General features: G+C 61.3%; 2 protein-coding genes across 2 annotated transcripts; one reads left to right on the top strand and one right to left on the bottom strand.

Moving 5' to 3' along the window:
- Positions 1–890: 890 nt before the first annotated feature.
- On the bottom strand, positions 891–2272 carry ACTRT2 (actin related protein T2). The gene has a single exon (XM_007078315.2). It carries the CDS (start codon positions 2104–2106, stop codon positions 976–978), a length of 1131 nt encoding a protein of 376 aa, XP_007078377.1. The 5' UTR covers positions 2107–2272; the 3' UTR covers positions 891–975.
- Positions 2105–19174, top strand: LOC122241354. The gene is made up of 6 exons (XM_042997238.1): positions 2105–2132; positions 2199–2426; positions 12451–12652; positions 15219–15602; positions 15738–15974; positions 18361–19174. Exons 1-6 carry the CDS (start codon positions 2105–2107, stop codon positions 18506–18508), a joined length of 1227 nt encoding a protein of 408 aa, XP_042853172.1. The 3' UTR covers positions 18509–19174.
- The last annotated feature ends 1105 nt before the right edge of the window (positions 19175–20279 follow it).

Below are 20279 nucleotides of genomic sequence, written 5' to 3'. Positions count from 1 at the left end.
TAGTCCTGTCTTTAAGACTTTTTTCTCCCTCTTGCCCTCTTCCCTTCCCCCTGCATTCTGCCTCGTTCCCTCGTTCCTGCACCAACCAGTGGCACCTACCCTTCTGTTCTTTGCTCCACGTGCTTATCACCCTATAAAAAAATCCCCACATGTTCACTGGTACAAAACATGCACAGATAGGCGTGGGGAAGTGCCGTTGTTTTCTTCGCCAGGAAAAAAAAAAAGGAGGTCATTTTATAAAGACATTTCTGTATTTTGTTCCTCTCCCAATATTATTTTGGGAGAATTCTGCCAACTCAATGAGGAAAAGTTCCCTTTGTGCATAACTTATCCAACCATTACTTTATTGACGGCTGTTCACTTTGCGGCCGGTATTTTACTCCCAAACAACGCCATCAACATCCTTGGAGGTAAAAACAAACAGACACATCACGACAATCAAGTAGGGGTGTCGATGCTTACATGCCCCCCCGGAGCAGGGGCCCTAGAGGGTCCTGAACAGATGGCAGTTTCTGCTGCTGCCCCACACCGTCCGCCCAGGACGAGGGCTCCATTCTGCTCCCGCTGCCCAGCCTCGTACAAGCAACGAAAGCCATGCTTTGCTGAGGACGCACCAGGTAAGCGTCTGCTGGCCCCCAGAGCAGGGCAGCGCTCATGACTGTCCCTGTCCCCCACCAGGGCTGACCATCTCAGACCATCTGAAATGCAGATCCCAGGGCCCTGCTGAATCAAGCTCCAGCATGAAGCCTGGGCTCCTGCCTTCAGTGCAAACTCTGCAGATGTAACCCAGGGCTTTTTCGGGAGAGGAGGGTGGGGGGAAACCACTTAAGAGATTCGCCGCCAGGGTCGCAAATTACTCTGGTGCCACCTAGAATAAACGGCCCGATGTGTCCAAAAGCTGCACCGTTTGGTCTTTTATTGAGCGTCCTGCTGATGCCGAGGGGAGAGTTCGCACCCACCCCTGCCCACGGCCCTTTAGAAGCACCTTCTCTGGACCACGGATGTCCCAAACTCCTTGAAATCCGCGGAGGTGACCCACATCTGCTTGAAGCTGCTCAGGGAGGTGACAACGGAGGCCCCAATCCACGTGGAGAACCACCTGTCGGGGGGGGCCGTGATCTTGATGGGGGTCCCTTTGGAAGCCAGCTGCTCCAGCTCCTTGAGGAGACGGTCGTCGAGGCCCTGGAACAGGGTGGTGCCCCCCGACAGAACGATCTCCCCAAAGAGGCTCTTCTGGATGTCGGCGTCACACTTGGTGATGCTGCAGGAGACCATTTTCGAGAGGCCCGGGTTTTGGATGCCCAGCTGGTCGGGTGCGAACAGGGCCTCGGGCGCCTGGTACAGCTGGTCCCCGATTCGCACGACGTTCCCGTCCGGCAACTTGTACTCCCTCAGGATCTCCTCCGGCCTCCGGGAGAGCTCCTTCTCTGGCTCCGGGGCCACATAACACAGCTTCTCCTTGATGTCCTCCACGAGGGCTTTGTCCAGCGCGCACGGGAAGGTCCCGCCAGCCAGCAGCAGCCGGGTGAGGTGCTCTGTGATGTCCCTGCCCGCCACGTAGAGCTTGGTGACCGCGTGGGGCAAGGAGTACCCCTCGAAGATGGGGACGGTGCACGTGACCCCGTCCCCGCTGTCCACCACCAGGCCCGTGATGCAGGCTGAGGCGTAGAGGGCCAGCACCGCCTGGTCCGACAGGTAGAAGGCGGGCACGTTGAACTTCTCGAACATCAGCTCGGCCATCTTCTCCCGGGCCTCCCTGGGGTTCAGCGAGGGCTCGGTCATGAGCACGGGCCGGTCGCTGGCCTTCACCCCCAGCTCCCACTCAAACAGATGCCTGCAGAGGGTCTCCACGTCCTCCCAGCTGGTGACCAGGCCCCGCTCGACGGGGTGACACAGGTGCAGGACCTCACGCTTGTGCAGAGCCTCTTCCCCCACAAAGTCCTTCTTCTGGTTGGGTCCTGCCGAAGGCGTCTTGAGCTTGGGGTGCCCCACGACGGAGCTGATGACGTGGCGGGGACCAATCTCCCCAGACAGGCCTGCCTTGCAGAGGCCGGAGCCATTGTCAAAAATCACGGCGGGAGAATCTAGCACGTGTGGATTAAACATGTCTGCAGTAGCCTTTTCCGCGCCTCGCCGAGATGAAGACAGAACTCTCTCGAGCTACTTTGTGACACGAGAGGCCCCCTGGAAGCTTTAAGGGCACGGGATTCCACGACTCCCAGGAGGCACTAGCAGGCGGCCCGTGCCCGAAAGCCCCCCATCCTCCCCACGGGTCTGCCCTGCTCTCAGACGGCCCGGGGGCCGTGGCCTCTTCAGGGGTGACGGTCCCACATGTAACAATCCAGCCAAGGCAACAATTGTCCTCAGCCAGCGGCACAGGACCTTCAGGGGCTGGGGGCTCGGAGCCCCCCAGCGCTCCCTTCCTGGTGAGATTCCAACAGTCGCGGGATAAGCCAGACCCACAGGAGGTATTGCTAGGCCCGTGCGCCGAGGCCCGGCCTCGGAACCGAGCAAAGCAGCCCAGCCTGGGTCCACCCAGCACCCATCAGGCTGCCGTTATGGGGGGGGCAAAAACACATTTCCCTTTGCACGGGTCCAGGTTGGAGGAACAGTGCCCAGAGCCCATCACAGCAGGTACTCAGAACATGCAGACTCCTCCAGGAAGGCCTCAAGGATTTCTCTTCCCTTTAGCCCGTGGCCCTGGCTCTCTATCCCACAGAAGAGATGCTAAGCAAAGCTGTCTGGGCCTGCTGGCTGTCTCTCTAGGCATGCATAGCCGTAGCAGTAGGGTTGGGACACGACCTCTGAAGACGGGATCTGAGGTCTCTGGAGTCGGGGACACCTGTGTCTACGGACTATCACACAGCCGGCGTGCGGGCGTGGGGACCATCAGCGGAAGGCTGGGTCTGGGGGGGTTCCAGCCTCTGCTTCCACCACAAAAGGCCTGTGTGCCCGGGTCTCAGGCTTTGCTAGAATTTTCTCCTTGTCGCCAAACACCCCAGGCAGAATCGGGAGGAATGTGCTCTCAAGGTTTCTAAATTGGGCCCCAAAGCGGCCCACGTGGGAGGTGATGTAACATCAGATGTCAGTTTCACACACCGGGTCGAGGCACACGGGTGACACCGTGGTCCCGGGGGGTGGGGGCCAGGGCCGGCGGGGGCTGGGGGGCATTTGCAGGAGGGACAGAGAAGGAGAAGAAGACCAAGGCAGGGGCGCAGCTTAGACCGGCCAGTGGGTGTGGGACCGTCCTGTGGCCACTGGGCAGCCCGTTGTCGTAACAGCTCAAGAACCGCGTCCCAGAGGCCAGCTGCCTCTGACCCGGGCGCAGGCCACACGAGCACACACAAACCACACCTGCCAGCCCCGGACAAGCTCAGACCCCCGGGGACAGAGCCGGGAAAGGAGGCCCAGCCGTCAGGACAGTGGTTTCTAGCAAAGCCATCCGAGTGTTTCCAGGACCCCTTCTCCAAATGTTTCCAGTCTCCCTGCCGAGCCGTGGCCGCTGGGTCGCCGCACGCCCGGCAGAGCGACCCCCAGGAAGCGGTCCTCACCTCACTCTTCTCCGCCCGCTTGGGACAAACGCCCGCCCCCCGCCCGGAACGCACCTTCCCCACCGCTTGTCACGTGTGCCTGTGCCTTCGAAGCCTGGCCCCGGGCTCGGGGAAGCCTCTGCCCCCACCATCAGCGTCCAGTCTGGCTCACGACTGTCCACCTCACGGAGAGGAGACCCACCACCAGGAAGTGGGACATCCGCTGGGGGGGCGGTACCACGCGGCCGCTGAGGAAACCGAGCGGGTTTATGAGCCACAGCCCACGTGATGTTGTGTTGGTTTCAAGCTCCCAGTCGGGGGCAGAGATTCCACCCCGTGGGGCTCAGGTGCCTGGGAACCTCCCCCCCCCCAGCCCTGCCTCCTCCCCGTGTCTGCGGTCCCTCGAGGAACCGCCCCCGCCCCTCCCAGCCCCGGGGGTGTGCATCTGGGGAGGGGGGCACCACGCATCCTGTGCAGGTGTCCACGTCGGAGTCCACAGGCGTCCTTGCCACTCCGGCGGAGGCGATGCTCCCTGCAGCTCGGCATTTGCCGCGAAGGTCGCATTTGCTATTAACACAAGGACGTTACCGCCCTTCAGACTCCGGTGAGAAGCCGGCCTCTGAGGCTGCCCTGCCCCCACCCCAGCCGGCCATGCCTCGTAAATCGCTCGAACAAGTTTATGGGCGAACCGGCTGTAACTCCGTCCCCCTCCACAGGGCAAGGCTCGCCACCGTGATCGTCCGGGAGGGCACTCGTTTCCGTCTTACACGGGAAGGCTGGCTCTTATTTCTGGTCCGGCAGTCATGGCCAACGGCAGCCCTCGCCAGCCCCTGCACGACCCCCGCCTCCCACACCCTTGGAGGAGCCCCAGCCCGTGGGGGGAGGTGCGCAGCCCCTGGGCAGCCTTGGAAAGCTGCCAGGCATTTAGACAGGAGCGGGCAGCCCCGATCGGCCGAGCGCCCCTGCTTCTTACTGCCCTGGTGCAGCGCGACTGGGCGACACAAGTCCCGGGCTGGGGGCCGCCCTGGCTGTCCCATCATCCCTGGTTCCATCTGCCACTGATGCCCAGAGCCTCAGCCAATTAGTGACCAGCAGGCTGGCCTCATTAGTCGTGGCTGACATCTGGCGGCCAGATCCTGTTTGCCAGGGTCTGGTCCAGTGTTGGCCGGCAGCCTGATGGAACAGGGACACTATGTGAGCGACAGGATGGGCACTGCTCCCACAAGAGAGAACTGGGTACATGTCCGCGGACGATGTGGGAGCGCAGGGGCCACGGGTGCTTGCAAGGTTTCCCCAACTGTCTTCTCTTCTAACTCTTTGCCCCAGGGAGCCCAAAGCCCTGAGCACTCTGTGTGGTGTCCTGGCTCTTTTGAATCTCTGAGAAGGAACTTGTGTCACATGCCCACTTATCTATTCTCCATCTACCATCCATCCACCCATCCATCCATCCATCCATTCATCCATTTACCCATCCATCTATACATCCATCCATCCTTCCATCCATCTTATCTATCCATCCATCCACCCATCCATCCATCCACTCATCCATCTATCCATCCATCCATCCATCCATCCAATCATCCATCCACCATCCATCCACCCACCCATCCATCAATCCATTCACCCACTCATCCATCTTTCCATCCATACACCCACCCACCCATCCATCCACTCATCCACCCACCATCCACCCACCATCCATCCATCCATCCACCATCCATCCATCCATCCATCCACTCATCCATCCATCCACTCATCCATCCTTCCATTCATCCTTCCATCCATCCACCATCCATCTATCCACCTACCCATCCATCCATTCATCCATCCATCCATCCACTCATCCATCCTTCCATCCATCCTTCCATCCATCCACTCATCCACTCATCCATCTATCCATCCTTCCATCCATCCACCATCCATCTATCTATCCACCCATCCATCCACCTACCCACCCACCCATCCACTCATCCATCCATCTATCCATCCTTCCATCCATCCATCCATCCATCCATCCACCACTCACCTATCCCCACCCATCTATCCATCCAACCTCCTGTTCAATTATCCCTCCCATCCCCCTCTCTTCTCTTGGTAGCTGAAGTGAGCATACTCACTTGTCTTTATCTACCTCCTTCCTTGCTGACCTCTGGGTTTCAGCTGAGCCTATGGGGCCCCTACAGCCGACAGCATAGCAATCATGAGCCCTGCCTACTGTTGTCCCCTTCCAGCCAGTTGGGTCAGGAATAACATCGTTAGGTGACTCTTCTCTCAGCCTCCCATGAGCCTGACTCACTAAACTGGCCTGGATGGGCAGACCGGGCTCACTGCAGCCAACGTGACAGCAACAAGTCAGTATTCAGGGGGCAGAAGGAAGGAATTGGCGTTGAGCTGACATCCTCTTGGGAGTTCAGCGACACAGCCCTTGGCAGAGCTTTCCACCGTTCAGGGTGGCGCTGTGGAGACACTGCTGGGCGGGAAAGGTGAGGCAGGCCTATTTGGGGGGAGAGACAGTCTGAGGCCAGACCACCCGTCTCTTGCTTTTTGTCCCCCTCCCTCATGGAACGCTGGTCCCCAGCACCTACAAAATGTGTTTTCTAAATACATTTGTTGGAGGAAATTTGGCAAACATAAGAAAAAGCATTATAAAGCTGATAAGAAGTAGACCCGACCCGGTCGTGCTAAGCACTGCTGATACCTTGGCGTGTTCCTTAGGGTTTTAGATTTCAAACTACAACGGGGACGTGCTGTACGTGCATCCCATCCCTCCCCCACCTGACCCTCGACCCGCCCCACTTCACGCACCACCTCCTGCCAGGCGCTGTGACAGGTGCCTGGTCATTTTCAAAGTGACGGCTGGCCTTTGTCACATAGGTGAGAGCGTCAGGGTGCAGGGCCCTTCCCTGCGCCCCTCCCCCTGAATTCTCATATACTGTTCAATATCTGCCTAAATCATCGCCTCGTGGGGGTGGCCTGCCGTGCATTCTGCACCTGCGGTCAAATGCGCTGTGGTGGGCTGGCCTGTGGCGTCCCCAAGCGCTCAGGCCGCTGACGGTGTGGAGGCAGAGGGAAACTTCCCGGGACACGCGGCTCTGTGGCCCGGCGGGAGTGGGGGCCCAGCCCCGGCGGGTGATGAACTTCACCCCGGTACATGCTGGTGAGAAGTGGACCCCTCATCGCGGCGGGTATGGCTGGAGACCCGAGGCAGCTCTGGGGGACCCAGGTTCCCGATCCGCCAAGACAGAGGCCTTCCGTGCAGCCGCTCCAGGGCTCCGTGCCTGGTCCGCCTGACCACAGGGCAGGCAGAAGAGGATGATCTCCCCTTGTGGCAGGTGGTGGCCACCGGACAGCTAACCACCGTCACCTGAGCCCACATCTCAGGGGCATCAGGCCCCGTGTGGGTGGGCACAGCTCCAGGCCTGCCCCGAGACCCAGCCGTTGCCGTCGGGGGGCCGTCCTGGGCAACTCGGGCGCCATAACAGAACAGCACAGACAGAGCAGCTTTAACAACAGACGTCCGTGTCTCGAGCCTCCGGGGGCTGGACGTCCGAGAGCGGGGGTGCGGGCGGGGCCTGGTCCCGGTGAGGCCCTGCTTCCTGGCCTGGCCTGCGGACTCCCACCTTCCCTCTGGGTCCTCGCAGGGCGGAGCGAGGGCTGGGGTCTCTCTTTCTCCTTGGACGGACACTAATCCCACTGTGGGGCCCACCCTCGTGACCTCATCTGACACTAACCACCTCCCAAAGGCCCCCTCCCGACACTATCACACCAGGGCTTTAGCGTAGGAATCTGGTGGGAGAAAACAGACATTCAGCCCATCCCCGGCGCTGTCCCATCCTCCCCTCTGTGGCAGGAACCCGCAGCGTGACCGGCCCCACCCAACTGCGGGGCAGGTGGAAGACGATCTAGGCCGGGACGCAGAGGAGAAGGGGGAGAGCCCAGATGTGCTGAGCTGCCAGGCGCCTCTGCGTGGAAGGCAGGAAAGCAGAGCGGGGAGGGGCAGAGGGGAGGCCAGCCGGCGGTGGGGGGGGGGGGGTGCCGGGCCAGGGCTTCACCTGCCTCCAGGGGAACAAGAGACAGGCTTGTGAACCACCGTTCTCCCCGCCCCTAGACCCGGAAACCTTGGGGTCCCACCGTCTCGTCTCCCCTTCACGGGACGATGCCTGCGTGGGGTGGGAGGCCGTGGGGCCATGGCCATCCTGCACCCCGTGGGAGGCTGGTGAGGCTCCAGCCCCAGCAGGACGGAGCAGAGGTGAACAGACTGGACGCGGCCCGCCCTTCCCTCCGCGCGCACCATCCCGTCCTTCCCACCGGTACGCATCGTGAGTTTCTGTTTTCAAGGGGCTGCAGAGCTCGGGCCTTCCGAGCGGCTGCTCAGCGACCGGCTGCCCACTTCACCTGATTCTTCTGACCGTGTAGCTCTCTTCAGGGTTTGCACTGAGTGAGTTTTCCGCTGTCGAGGTTTAAACGATCACAAGGCCGGAGTGGGATGTCCTGTACGTCCGTCTTCGTAAGCTTGGTGTGTACATTAGGGGTCTGATTCGGGGGCCCCACGGCCGAAGGGACACACGCTTATGCCGGGGGCAGAGGCTGCCAGGATCTGAGCCCCTGTTTTTGGAGGAGGAGGGACCTACCGCTCCAAGAGTCCCTTCCTCTCCGGGTGTCATGGAGCCTCCCGGGGGAAGGGTAGAACAGGGGGGTTGGAACCACCTGTGACCTGGGGCTGCTGTGACGGAGCCCGCGGCCAGGGCAGCTTGACCACAGACATGCAGCCAGGCGGCCCTAGAGGCCACACGCCCCCTGCAGGCCCCCGGGGAAGGACCCTCCAGGCCTGTCTCCGGGCTCCTGATGGCTCCTGGCATCAGCAGAACCCCAATCCTCCTGTGGCATTCACCCCGTGCACGGGTCTGTGGCCAGTTTCCCCTCTGTATAAGAACGTCGGTCATATTGGATTAGGGCCACCCTGGTGGCCTCATCTTAATCATATCACCTGCCAAGGTAAGGCCACCTGCACAGGTCTGGGGGTCAGGACTTCAGCCTAAGAATGTGGGGGACACAACTCAGCCCATGCCCTGCACCTGCCCAGCGAGAACAGAGTGTGTTGATGAGCAGGGACCAGGTGAGGAGGCGGGAGCCCAGCGAGCACCTCGGGGGAGGGGAGGCCGCACACGACCCAGAAAGGGGCTGTGGGGCCACCTAGCCCCGCCCAATGAGTTAACTCGACACTTGGCTGCTGAAAACAGCTGTCAGTTCTTATCTCGAGGTCTCTGTGGGCCTGGAATCCTGGTTCCGCTCACCTGGGTGCCGGAGGCCGGGGCCGCGGTCTCATCTGAAGGGCCCACGGGGAGGCCGGGGTGGGGGGTCTGCTTCCAAGTTCACACACGTGCCTGTGGGCAGGCCTCCGTCCTTCGCCGCGTGAGGCGTCTCGCCCAGGTCGGGAGCCACAGCCCTTTTATACCTGATCCCGGGAAGGACGGCCAGTCATTTGTGCCTCCTTCTGTTGTTCCGAGGGCCATCTGCCGGCCCAGAGCATGGGGAGCCGCGCACGTGAAGGGGCGCGCGCCCGGAGGTAGGAGTCTCAGGGGCGACCTTGGAGGCTGTCCACATCCACCAGAGCGTTGGTCACCCAAGCGTGGCCTCTCTGGCCTCTGTTTCCTCAGCGGCAGCATGGGCGCCGCGGGGCCCCTGACAGATGAGCGGGGGGCTCTCCGCTGGCCTCGTGCACTTAAACCGCTGCTGCTGCCCGTTCTGATGGCTTCAACGTGTCGCGTCCCTGACCTGAGCCGTCCTCTCCCCAGGCACCCAGGGGAGCCATCTCGGCCTCCCTCGCCCCCGGGTCTCGGTGCCGACAGTCACCCTGCCTGCCGCAGACCCATGGCGGGTCCGGGGCCGGAGCACCTTAGTGTGGCCCTCAAAAAAGAGGGTCTCCCGCCCCCTGCTGGCACCCGGCGGAAGTGTCAGCAAATCGGGGTGGCTGGGGTGTCCCTGGAACAAAAGGAAGCTTGTTAGTTTCAGGCGAGACAGGACAGGGCGGGAGGGGGGGGATCGGAGGGGAGGGAAAAAAAAATCAATGTTTGCTAAACAGGGGGGAAAAATCATCGTGCCTCAGTGGGGAAAGGCTTATTTTCAAGTGTATTAAAGTGATTACCCAGAGGAAAGCCAGGGCGAATGACCGAGCGGCGAGTCCCCCGTTTTCCCAAAGAGCTTCCGACGAGCAGAGCGTGCTCGCCCTCCCTGCAGCCGGACACGGCCAAGCCTTCGGTTTTAAATAGTTTATAACATCTCCGAGGCCGCGTCTAAGTGAGGGCGGTCCCTGGAGATGCTCGGCAGACCCGTACATTTAGCCAGTGATAAATAACCAGGAAAGCACAAGGCCCGGAAGGATCCCAGCTTTAATTCAAATAATTTAAAATCTAATGTTGAAAGAGCTCTTTGCATTCATGTGGTGTTCGCGGTTCCAGCTGGAGAAAGAAAAGGCTTTGTGTGCGGGGTGGGGGCAGGGTGGCGGGTTGTGAGCCCGAGGTACGGGGACTAACCTTTTTACCATGTGCCGCTCGCAGCCGGCTCGCCGGTATTTTTCATACCGTAAGTGGCAGGCGTCGTTTCTGAAAGCCAGACGTGGGGGAAAGAAGATTTATCATCTCCGCGGAGTTTCTATTCCAGGTGAAAGGATTTTTGTCCACGGCGAGTCTGCCGAGGGGAGCCGAGGGCGCTGCCCCCTCCCCGCGGACGCTCGCCCCTCCGACAGCTCAGGGGGGACCCGTTCGCACAAGAGCTGTGCACTCGGCGGCCCAGTCCCCATCACGGTGGCGGACGGGGCAGGATGACGGTCCGACCGCAGGCCCGGCACGCCCAAGGCGCCTCCGAGGAGGGAGAGTCACAGGGATCGCAGGGCCACAGGGATCGCGTTCGGGTTTGAAGGCTTTGCAGAGCTGTGTGCCGTGAGCTGACGGTGTCCCCCAAAGAGTCACGGCCACCTGAAACCTCAGAATCTGGCCTTATCTGGAAATGCAGTTAGATGAGATGAGGTCCTCTTGGATGAGAACGGGCTCCAAATCCAGCGGTGGGTGTGCTCAGGAGAAAGGGCGGACGCACCAGCCCAGACCCTCCCTTGGGGCCCCCGGAGGGGCCAGCCCTGCCCGCACCTGGCGCCCAGGGAGGGGACGCGTTTCTGTCGTCGTAAGGCCTGCACCTGCGTCTCGTAGGAGGACAGCGGAGGGAGGTTCTGGGAACGGCTGTCCGACGTGCGCGCCGTGTGGCTGCCACGTGCACCCTTCTTCTCAATGTGATGGTGACGAACGGTGTCACCCTTCCGGCCCCTCCCCTCCTTGAGTCTGCTTTGAGGTGGCACCTGGCGCTCTGATCCCCGAGACACTGTCCGGGGACGCGAAACAGCCCCCAACTCACCTTTCGAAATGATCCATTTCCCCCTTTCCTGACCGTCGCCTTTTCTATTAAACGGCATCCGTGGGACCTTCACTTGGAGGGCTCCAAAGAGGAGCATCTGTCCCCGGCGTGGCTGGCGGAGGCCGGGGAGCATCTTCCAGGAGGAGCGGAGCCCAGAGCAGCACTCGGCGGGGGGAGGCCGCCCCCCCGACCTGCGTCTCGGCACCGGGCCCTCCCTGTCGTCCCCCAGCCACGTCCCGTGCACGTCTCCTCTGTGCCGCGAGGCGCTGTCCGATTCTGGGCGACTGGGAGCAGATCTAGGATGCTAGGGGGTGGGGGCAAGATTTCTCGAGAAACAAACACCGTCCGTCTTTTAGGAGTGGCACATTCCGTGACATTCCGTGGCACTCTGGGGAAGCGTCCCTGGGCAGAGCGGGGAGGTGGGGGGGGTCTGAGGTCTGCACGGCCACTGCGGGCGGGTTGGGGGACCCGAGCCCGGCTCCCGGAGCCCGGAGCCACCACAGGGGTTTCCCGACCCGCCGCACAGGAAACCGCAGCTGTGGGCCTCAGTCCCGCGCCCCTGCTCTGCCCACGGCTCCCTCCCACTGACAGCCGCCCCCCTGCTCAGGCCGGGGGCAGCCAGGTCGGTGGCATCAGCCCCCGGCACAGACCCGCTGCCCTGGGTGGGAGAAGCAGCAGCCGGAAGGATCTAGAAAACGTGCAAGTCACTTGGTCATAACCCCGGTACCACCGTCTACACTTCTCCTTCGGGCTGAATAAAATCCGCGTGCAGACTGCTCAGTCCCGATCCTCCCCTCCGGCCCCCCACCCCCACCCCGGCTTCTCTCCAGCTCCTCGGGCTTCAGGGGCTCGTCTCTCTGCCTGGAGAGGTTTTCCTCCGAATTCCCAGATGCCAGCAGCCTCTAAACCTGAGAGATCCGTGCGGTAACCCAGACCCCTGGGACCACAGACGTTGGCGTCGGTTAGAATAAGACGCGCGGGGCCCCGGGCACGTGTGGCTGGCGGCTGCCAGACCGGACGCACAGGTGCGGGCCTGCCCACCAGGGCCTTGAGTTCCAGCGGTCAGGACTGGAACCGTGTTCAGAGCCACAGCGGAGGGAGTCTCTGCCTCCCACACTCGTCCTTGCAAGTTCTGACCGCCTCTAGCTAGTCTCTGACCATGATCGGGTCTGTCTGTCTCTCCCACCAGAGCTCGAGTTCCAGGAGGGGCTCTGTGAGCCCAGTGTCCCTGAACCTGCCAGCCCGGCACCTGCCCCAACGACAGCCGTTGGGACGGACAGACGAATGAATGAATGAATGGACAGATGAGAACAAGGTGCTTTGGGCGGCCCCTGGCCCTTCCCGGAGACCCAGTGTCCACCCCCTGAAGAGGAAGCAGCTCCCTCAAGGGCGGGATCTGGGGATCCCACGACAGGAGGGAAGGAATCACAGACGAGCTGGGCAATCCAAGGGCTCTGTCCTGCGGGCTCCCATGCGAGCAGTGACCTGTCTCTTCTTTTTCTTCTCTTCCCTTGAGGGCGTCTGCCAAGGGCAGGTGTCGAGCAGCCGGCCGGGCTCCCATCGCCCGCTGGACACGACGCGGGAAGGCCGGCCCGCTCTGGGCGCCCAGCCCCCGGGACGCTTCTCCGCGTCCTGAGTCTGTGCCATCAGCTGCCCGCAGACCCGAGACCCGGGCCGGCTGGAGCCTCCACGCTGTCCACGCGCCATCTGTCCCCGTGGTAAGAAAGACGCCGAGGGCCACGGGAGAGCGGGTCGGCGCCTCTGCCTGGAAGGGACACGTGTCACCTCCGCTCGCGTTTCACGGGTGTCGTGGCCTCGCTCACCCGCGAGGGCTCCTGACGCGTCTCGTCGGTCGGGGGGCGTGCGCGCGTCTTCCGGAGTCTTCCCCGGCCGTGCACGTGTGGGGCTGCCAGGAGACGGGCCCACGCTGAACATTGTCCGCGTTTATCTGAAACGCGGCTGGGGCGGGCTGTCCCGTGTGTGCAGTCTCAGAGCCGCAGAGCCGGGCCTCCCTGGCCTCGTGTCCTAAGCTCCACGGAGCCGGGTGTGCGGATGGTTGGGGTTTTCCATTCAGGAGCCTTAAACACGGACAAACGTCTTGCTCGAAGGCAGGAGAGAGGAGCCCTGTCCCTCGGGCCAGGAGGAAGGAGACACACGAGGAAGGGAACGTGAGCCAGGGAGCTCTGGCCCCCGGGCATCTGTGCCACAGACACGCCCGGAGCCTTCCAGAGGGAATTCAACCTAAGAATAGAAACCGGCCCCTTTCTCCGCGGGCCCCGCCGGTCCGCCCAGACTCCCAAGAGAGGGGCGCCGGGACTCGGCCGGGCGGAGACTTGAAACACCCACCCTGCACCTCACGAGAGCCGGGGTAACCGTTACCTGCCCTCGGGTCTTGTCACCAAGCTCCCAAGATGTCCACAAGATCGGTTAGCCAGAAGCGACCAAAGCCAGGAAAGGGAGCTTGACACACGTCAGGAGCTGCAGACGGGGTCTGTCTCGCGGGCGGGGCAGAGCGATGGGCCCCATTGGCTCAACAGGGGAGGGCCAAGTGCACAGTGGCTTCCCTGCCTGTCCCCTCCTGCCGCCGAACCTCTGAGGACATCACATGAATGGTTTAGTGCGGACGAGACCAGGGTCCCCACCTTGTCCCAAGTGCCCCTGCACCCTGTCCAGTCGCCGCCCGCCCTCTGTGACGGCTGCCATCCCCCCCTCCACCGTGTACCTGCCATCGGCCCCCTAGGCAGGGCTGGGCACGCTGGGGACGGTCGGGAGGCGGTGGGGTGGGGCAGAGGCCAGTTAAAAAACACGCGTCCAGATGGTGTCGGGGGGCAGATACGCCGTGAGGAAAATAACACATAACGTGAAACATGGTCAGGACAGACTGGGCTGGGGGACAAGTTAAACCAGGTGGTCGGGGGTGTCCCCCTGAGCTGAGACCCCAAAGCCAAGGCCAAGAGCACAGGGGAGACCTGGAAACAGAGCATTCCAGCATGGCAAGGGAGAGGGAGCGGCATGGGGCGGGCAAAGGCCCTGGGGCAGGAATCGTGTCACCCTCCCTGGCTCTTTGCCTGTCATAGCACTGGCTCTCTGGTTTAGGGTATTTCCTGACCAGCCCTGACCTGGTATATTAAAGAGGCCCCTGCGGGGGGAGGCATCCCCTCCAGCCCGGCCAGAGAGGCAGCCACGTGTGGTGTCCAGTCCCCGGGGTCAGGGCCACGCTGGGTTTGCGGCAGCTGGGAGCCCGTACTGTGGGCCAAGCCCCAGGGCTCAGGCGCCCTGGCCTCCGGCCCCTCTCTGCTCCCTGGGAATGCAGCCACAGCCGGGTCCTCCCCCAGGACGTGGCCACAAGGCCTGGGCCGCTGGGGACGGACGCTCCCAGGAAGAGCTGAAATCCCGACGGGCAGGCCCCGAGGGGCCCCATCTGCGCTGGTTGTTGGCCCGCACCTTTGCCGAGTGCTCCCCACGCCCTGGCTGGGGCCCCCCACACCTTGGGCAGGGTTTGCGAACCTGCCGAGGGTCCGTCCGGCCTGCTCAGAGCCGGCAGAGGTGAGCAGTGGGCAACGGACCCCCTCACGCACGCACCTTTGCCTGGGGCGTCCTCGGCTCTTTGGGGTCCAGTCCTAGAGGTGGGATTCGGGGGTTCCGCTCGGGCTGCTGGAACAGAACACACCCGGGACCCGAGGCTTCAAGGACAGACATCTCCTTCTCGCTGATCTGGAGGCTGGACGCCCATGATCAAGGCGCCAGCAAGTTCCGTTTCCGTGAGCTCCCCTCCTGGCAGGCGGCTGCCCTCTTGCTCATGGGTCGAGGAGGTGGGGGGGGGGCGGGAGAAAGGGGGGAGAGCTCAGTCTTCTCCTGCTCCCCCGGGGGGCTCACCCCGTGACCTCATCTCACCCGAATGACCCCCCCCCCAAGGTGCTGCCTCCTACCGCCACCCCGTGGGGGTTCGGGGCTTTAGCCTAGGAACCGCGGCGCCAGCCGCAAGGGGACCGGGCCCTCCAGGCACAGGTGGAGGCAGGGAGGGAGCCCCCACCCCCCGATGGGCCGAGCTTTGTGTGGGGAGAAGCGGCCCCAGGAGCAGACGGGCTGATTCGCGGACAGTGGGCCGCGGCGGGGGGAGCTGCTCAGGGACAGGGTGCGCTGGGCACGGGGCGCGCGCACGGGCCTCTGAGGGTGGGCACACAGGCCCCCGTCGGCACGCGCGGGGAGCTTCCGCTGTGCGAGGGCACCAGCAGCCGAGGGCGCGGGGTGCCTGGACCGGCTCCCCACCACCTCCTCCCCCAGCTTCCTCCGAGTTCGAGCGACGGACGCGGGGATCAAGCGCCAGGGGGCACCGCTGGGCTGCACGTGGGCGCCATCGTCTGGACCCGTCCGATACCCGTCTCGGTATCGGAGACTGACCCTGGGCCCTGCCGCGACACCACCCCGCAAAGATACCAACCGGCCGCTCGGCGGCCCTTGTCCCGTGGAACCGTTTCCGGGCTGGGAAGGCCGGCTCTCCACCTGGGGCCTGGCGTGCGCTCCGGGCGCGGGCTTGCTCTTCCTGCTTTTCCAGCACCGCACCCGGATCCCCGAACGACGGGCCCCTATAGATGCGGCGCAGACACGGCGTTTTGTGAATGCGGAGCCGCTCCTCTGCCCGCGGTCTCCTCCCAGAGCCAGCCACAGGTGGGTGGCGCTGTGGCCGCGTTAGTAGCATCCACGGATTCGGGAAGCGGGCGGGCACACAGGTGGTCCCACCCATCCCGAGTGACTGACTGTGAGCCCCCCACCCCCCCCCCACCTTTGGCCGTGTGGGTTCAGACGTTCTGGTGCCCAGAGGACGCGTGTCACCGAGGTCACGCTAGGAAGAGCCCTCATGAGTTCCGGACGGTCCTGCCTGGTCGCTCTCGCCGGACTGTGCCAGGAGACCCCCAGGCGCGAAAGGCTGACTCTGGCAGCGGCCGAGCCTGAGGAGTCTGGTGTCTGGGATGCCAGGGACTGGGACACGCCCGCGTGTGCACCTGCTGTGCTCGAGTGCCCGGCTGTAGCTGTGAACGGGTAAGCTTGGGGTTGGCCTGAAAAGGCGTAGGACCCAGGCTGTCAGGTCAGCTGGACCAGGAGGAGTCCCGGCCCCGGGGCAGGCAAGACAGAGGACAGGGCGCGGCGAGTGCTTGTCACGGTCCTGAGGGGCCCGTGGGGCTGTGGTCGATGGCACTGCTCCCTTTCCGGAAGATTCCGCAGGGATGGAGGTCGCAGACTCACCGGGACCCGTGCCCGGGCAAGGTGCGCTTCCTGAGACAAGAGCGCGTGGGTGCTGCTGGGGCCACTCGGACCCCCCGCTGGACCAGAGGCTCCGTCTGCCCGGTGCGCCAGTGTCGATGGGCAGGACTCGCCCCGCCCTGGAAGTCAGCTGTCCCCTGGGGAGGCTCACGGCCATCTCTGCCTTCTCTGAGGCCCCAGGGCCCGGCCCCGGCCCTTCCCCTCCCCCCGCAGGCTTTCACCGACCAGCGCTGCCTGAGAACGCACACGCCGTGCGCCCCGCGGCTGGGACACCCAGGGAGCAAGGGAGACCCTAGGGGGCCGGGAGGTCCGAGTGATACAGACCCCGAGTGGTCCCTGGGGACAAGAGCGCTGAGGAGGAGGCCGAGATCCGGTTCCACCCCCTGGGGCCTCATCCTTCTCCGGCCTTCCTAACGGTCGCTGTGGCAGAAACAGGGACCCAGAAACCCCAGTGCCTGCAGCCCGGTCCCAGACACTCTGTTGCTTTCTAAATTTAGAGCTTATAAAAACCACTGAATGGCTGGAAAGCGGGGAAAAAAGAAAAGTAGAATTGTGTGCCCATATATGTATATACGTTCAAGTGCCAGGGGTGAGGGAGACGTGGTATTTATATCCCGATGACTGGGATGTCCCCACACACTTCTTCTAAGGAAACATCCACCATCTGAACGACCCACCACCGTTCTCCCTTGGTCCTCACACCTCTCCCTCTGGATTTGGACCCCGTCACCCCACTGGGCGTCCTTGGCCAGCCCTCCCATCGTCCCCACCCCCAGCTCGGAAAGTCCTCTTATACAAACGGGGTGGCTGCTGGGAGTGCCAGCTTCGTCCTGGGTCCTCCCAGGATGTGCCCTCTGTGTCCGCTGGGGATGCGTCCTCTGTGCGCGCTGGGGACATGCCCTCTGTACCCACTGGGGACGTGCCTTCTGTGCCCTCTGGGGACACATCCTCTGTGTCCTCTGGGGACACGCCCTCTGTCCCTCTGGGGACGCATCCTCTGTGCCCGCTGGGGACGCATCCTCTGTGTCCTCTGGGGACGTGCCCTCTCTGCCTGCTGGGGACATGCCTTCTGTGCCCTCTGGGGACACATCTTCTGTGTCCTCTGGGGACACGCCCTCTGTCCCTCTGGGGACACATCCTCTGTGCCCGCTGGGGACATGCCCTCTGTGCCCACTGGGGATGCGTCCTCTGTGTCCTCTGGGGACGCGTCTTCTGTGTCCTCTGGGGACGCGTCCTCTGTGCCTGCTGGGGCTACTCAGCTGACGGGGACACATCAACAGCACACACTCACCCCTCGTACTCCGGAGGCCAGGAGTCCAGAGTGGGGCACCGGCAGATTCAGAACCCAGTGGGGATCGTCTTCCGGATTCATAGACGGATTCATAGATCCGTCTTCCAGATTCATGTGTTCTCCTGTGTCCTCACGTGCAAGAAGGGACAAGAGAGCTCTCTGGGGTCTTGCACAAGGGCACCAGCCCCATCGTGGGCCCCCCCCTTCAGACACGGTCAGCTCCCCAAGGCCCCCCCTCCTAACACCCTCACCTCGGGGTGACACATTCGCTGTCTCTGAACGCTGAGGGGGTGCTCCTGAGGCCCCCAAATAGTCCTGAAGCCTCCAAGTCCTGCTTCAGCAAAGGCAGGCCCCTGTCTGGTGGGCAGAGGCCCTGGGACTCCAGGAACCCTTGGCTGTCCACACACCCCAGAAACCTCATCCCTGTCTCACTAATCACCTCTGGAGGGGACCACGTGAAGACCCCCGAACCCAGGTCAGACTCTCACCTGTCCGCATGCTGGGGAACCACACGCACTGTCCCTGTCACGGCTTAGCGCTCCCTGCCTGGCAGGTGTGTGTGTGTGTGTGTGTGTGTGTGTTTGCGTGAGTGTTAAAGAGAGAGAGAGCTCTCCTGTCCAGGAAGATTCCAGTCGAGATAACCCAAGAACCCTCCTATTTACGAACTAGCTTAGAATGGCCAGGTAAAATATGACACACATCTCTTAAAGAGAGCTGAGCTTGCAAAAGAGTAATGGAATTTTCCAGGGGCCCAAAAGTGAACAACATGACCCAAACCAGTAATCGAGGTTAGCTAATGCCGCGGCTGCCTGGGGGCTGGCTCCCAGATGCGGAATGTGATGTAAACGGGCTCGAAATGTGTTTCCACGACAGGGCACGAGGCCCCGCGACACCAAGGGAGCAGGCGGGGGAAACGGCTTCTGCACGAAGCCACCTCAGCGAACGGAGCAAACCGACAAAATCCGCCCGCCCGCACACGGATGTCACAAGCAGGCTCGTCGTCGGTCGTTACCTGGACTGAGAGAAAGTTTGAAAGCCCTGCCCGAGAAGAAGCATTTTCAGAATGATGCTCCTCCACAAAAGCAAGGGGGCCACTCACAAAAATCATCAACATCAGCTTTTTAAAGTTCTAGAAATTCTCCCTAAGGCCTCCGACAATTGGGAGCGCGTTTGTTCATAAAGCGGTTGAATCCGGATGAGAATAGGGCGTCTGTGGCCTTTTCGCTCACCATCCACCCCCCCCTCCCCGGTCCCCTGGGCACTGTTACAGTCTGAACACCAGCACGTGGGCTGTGAGAGACCAGCCTACAGACCAGGGGGACGTGTGAGTGCGTTCCTGAGAAGCCAAAGGCCACGTGCGTGTGCAGGGACTTGTGCCCAGCAAGGACCTGGGTGGGCGGGGGGTGGGGGGCGAATCTCTCACCTCCGGCTGACCTTGAGACTCGGCACGAGCAGGAACTGAAGGTGAACTCAGAACCACCCTGCTGGGGCACTGATGTCCTTCTCAGTAAAGTCCGGAGCGCTTATTGGCTCAAGGTATTTAAGGACATCTTCTCCCAAACATAAGCTGACCTGCTCAGCAACCAAGCAGAAGTTTCTGTGGCCACCACGACAAGGACAATTGACTTTTAATTTATAGAATGAGTTTGGGAAAGTCACTAAATAAAGAAAGAGAAGCAGCAGCCAATCTCTGGGGAAAAGGGAATCTGATTTCCAGACTTGCCATGTTATATTACCTAAAATGTTGATCTGCCTTTTTTTTAAGTTTATTTATTTTGAGAGAGAGAGAGGGAGAGAGAGCTCAAGTAGGGGAGGGGCAGAGAGAGAGGGAGAGAGAGAGTCCCAAGCAGGCTCCGCTCTGTAAGCCCAGAGCCCAATGTGGGGCTTGATCTCACAAACTGTGAGATCATGACCTGAGCTGGAATCAAGAGTGGGACGCTTCACCGAGCCACCCAGGCACCCCTAAAATGTTGACCTTTCAACAAAAATTTGCCACGCGCACACACGCACACACACACACACGCACACACACATACACAATAGGACAATGTATTCCTGCCCCTCAGGAAGCCCCATTGTTGGACTTACTAGACAAAGATTGAAATCAGCTATTATATCGTGTGTTAACTATGCTCAGATAGAAAAAATTGGAGGCGCCCGGGTGGCTCAGTCGGTTAAGTGTACAACTCTTAGTTTCTGCTCAGGTGATGATCTCACAGTTCATGGATCCAGCCCCACCTGGGGTCCTGCACCGATGGCACAGAGCCTTCTTGGGATTCCCTCTCTGCCCCTCCCCTGCTTGCTTTCTCTCTTTCTCAAAATAAGAACTTCAAAGATTCACTTTTAAAAAAATTGAATAAATCGAATAAAGAAATGGGCAAGAAAAAGAAATAAAAGGTGCCCGGGTTGGAGAAAAAGCAAAACTACATTTATTCACGGACAATATCATCTTGTATGTAGAAAATCCTAAGAAAGAAAAACCTATAAGACCTAAGAACACTGATCAACATACAAAAAGGGATTACAGTTCTACATACTATCAGTGAACTATCTGAAAATGAAATTAAGGAAACCATTTGATTTGTAATGACTTCAAAAAGAATGAAATCGTAAGGAGTACATGCAACAAAAGGTATTTATTGCTTGCACACTGAGAACACCATGAGGAAATGAAAGAAATAAAGGACGGAAATAAATGGAAAGACACCTGTGATCCTGGATCAGAAGACTTAATCCTGGGAACATAGCACCATTCCCTAACTGGTCTGCAGAGACAATGAAATCCTTGTCAA

This window comes from Panthera tigris, chromosome C1, assembly GCF_018350195.1.
Source record: "Panthera tigris isolate Pti1 chromosome C1, P.tigris_Pti1_mat1.1, whole genome shotgun sequence".
Taxonomy (NCBI): domain Eukaryota; kingdom Metazoa; phylum Chordata; class Mammalia; order Carnivora; family Felidae; genus Panthera; species Panthera tigris.
The sequence above is the reverse complement of the archived record's forward strand: the minus strand, read 5'-3'. Positions and strand labels throughout refer to the sequence as shown.

Coding starts and splice junctions, on each gene's coding strand:
- LOC122241354 (XM_042997238.1), top strand. CDS start 2,105: ATGTCTGCAGTAGCCTTTTCCGCGCCTC. Junction 2,427..12,450: donor CCCCCAGCGCTCCCTTCCTG/GTGAGATTCCAA, acceptor TCTTCCCTTGAG/GGCGTCTGCCAAGGGCAGGT. Junction 15,975..18,360: donor CCGGCTGTAGCTGTGAACGG/GTAAGCTTGGGG, acceptor TTTCCACGACAG/GGCACGAGGCCCCGCGACAC.
- ACTRT2 (XM_007078315.2), bottom strand. CDS start 2,106: ATGTTTAATCCACACGTGCTAGATTCTCCCGCCGTGATTTTTGACAAT.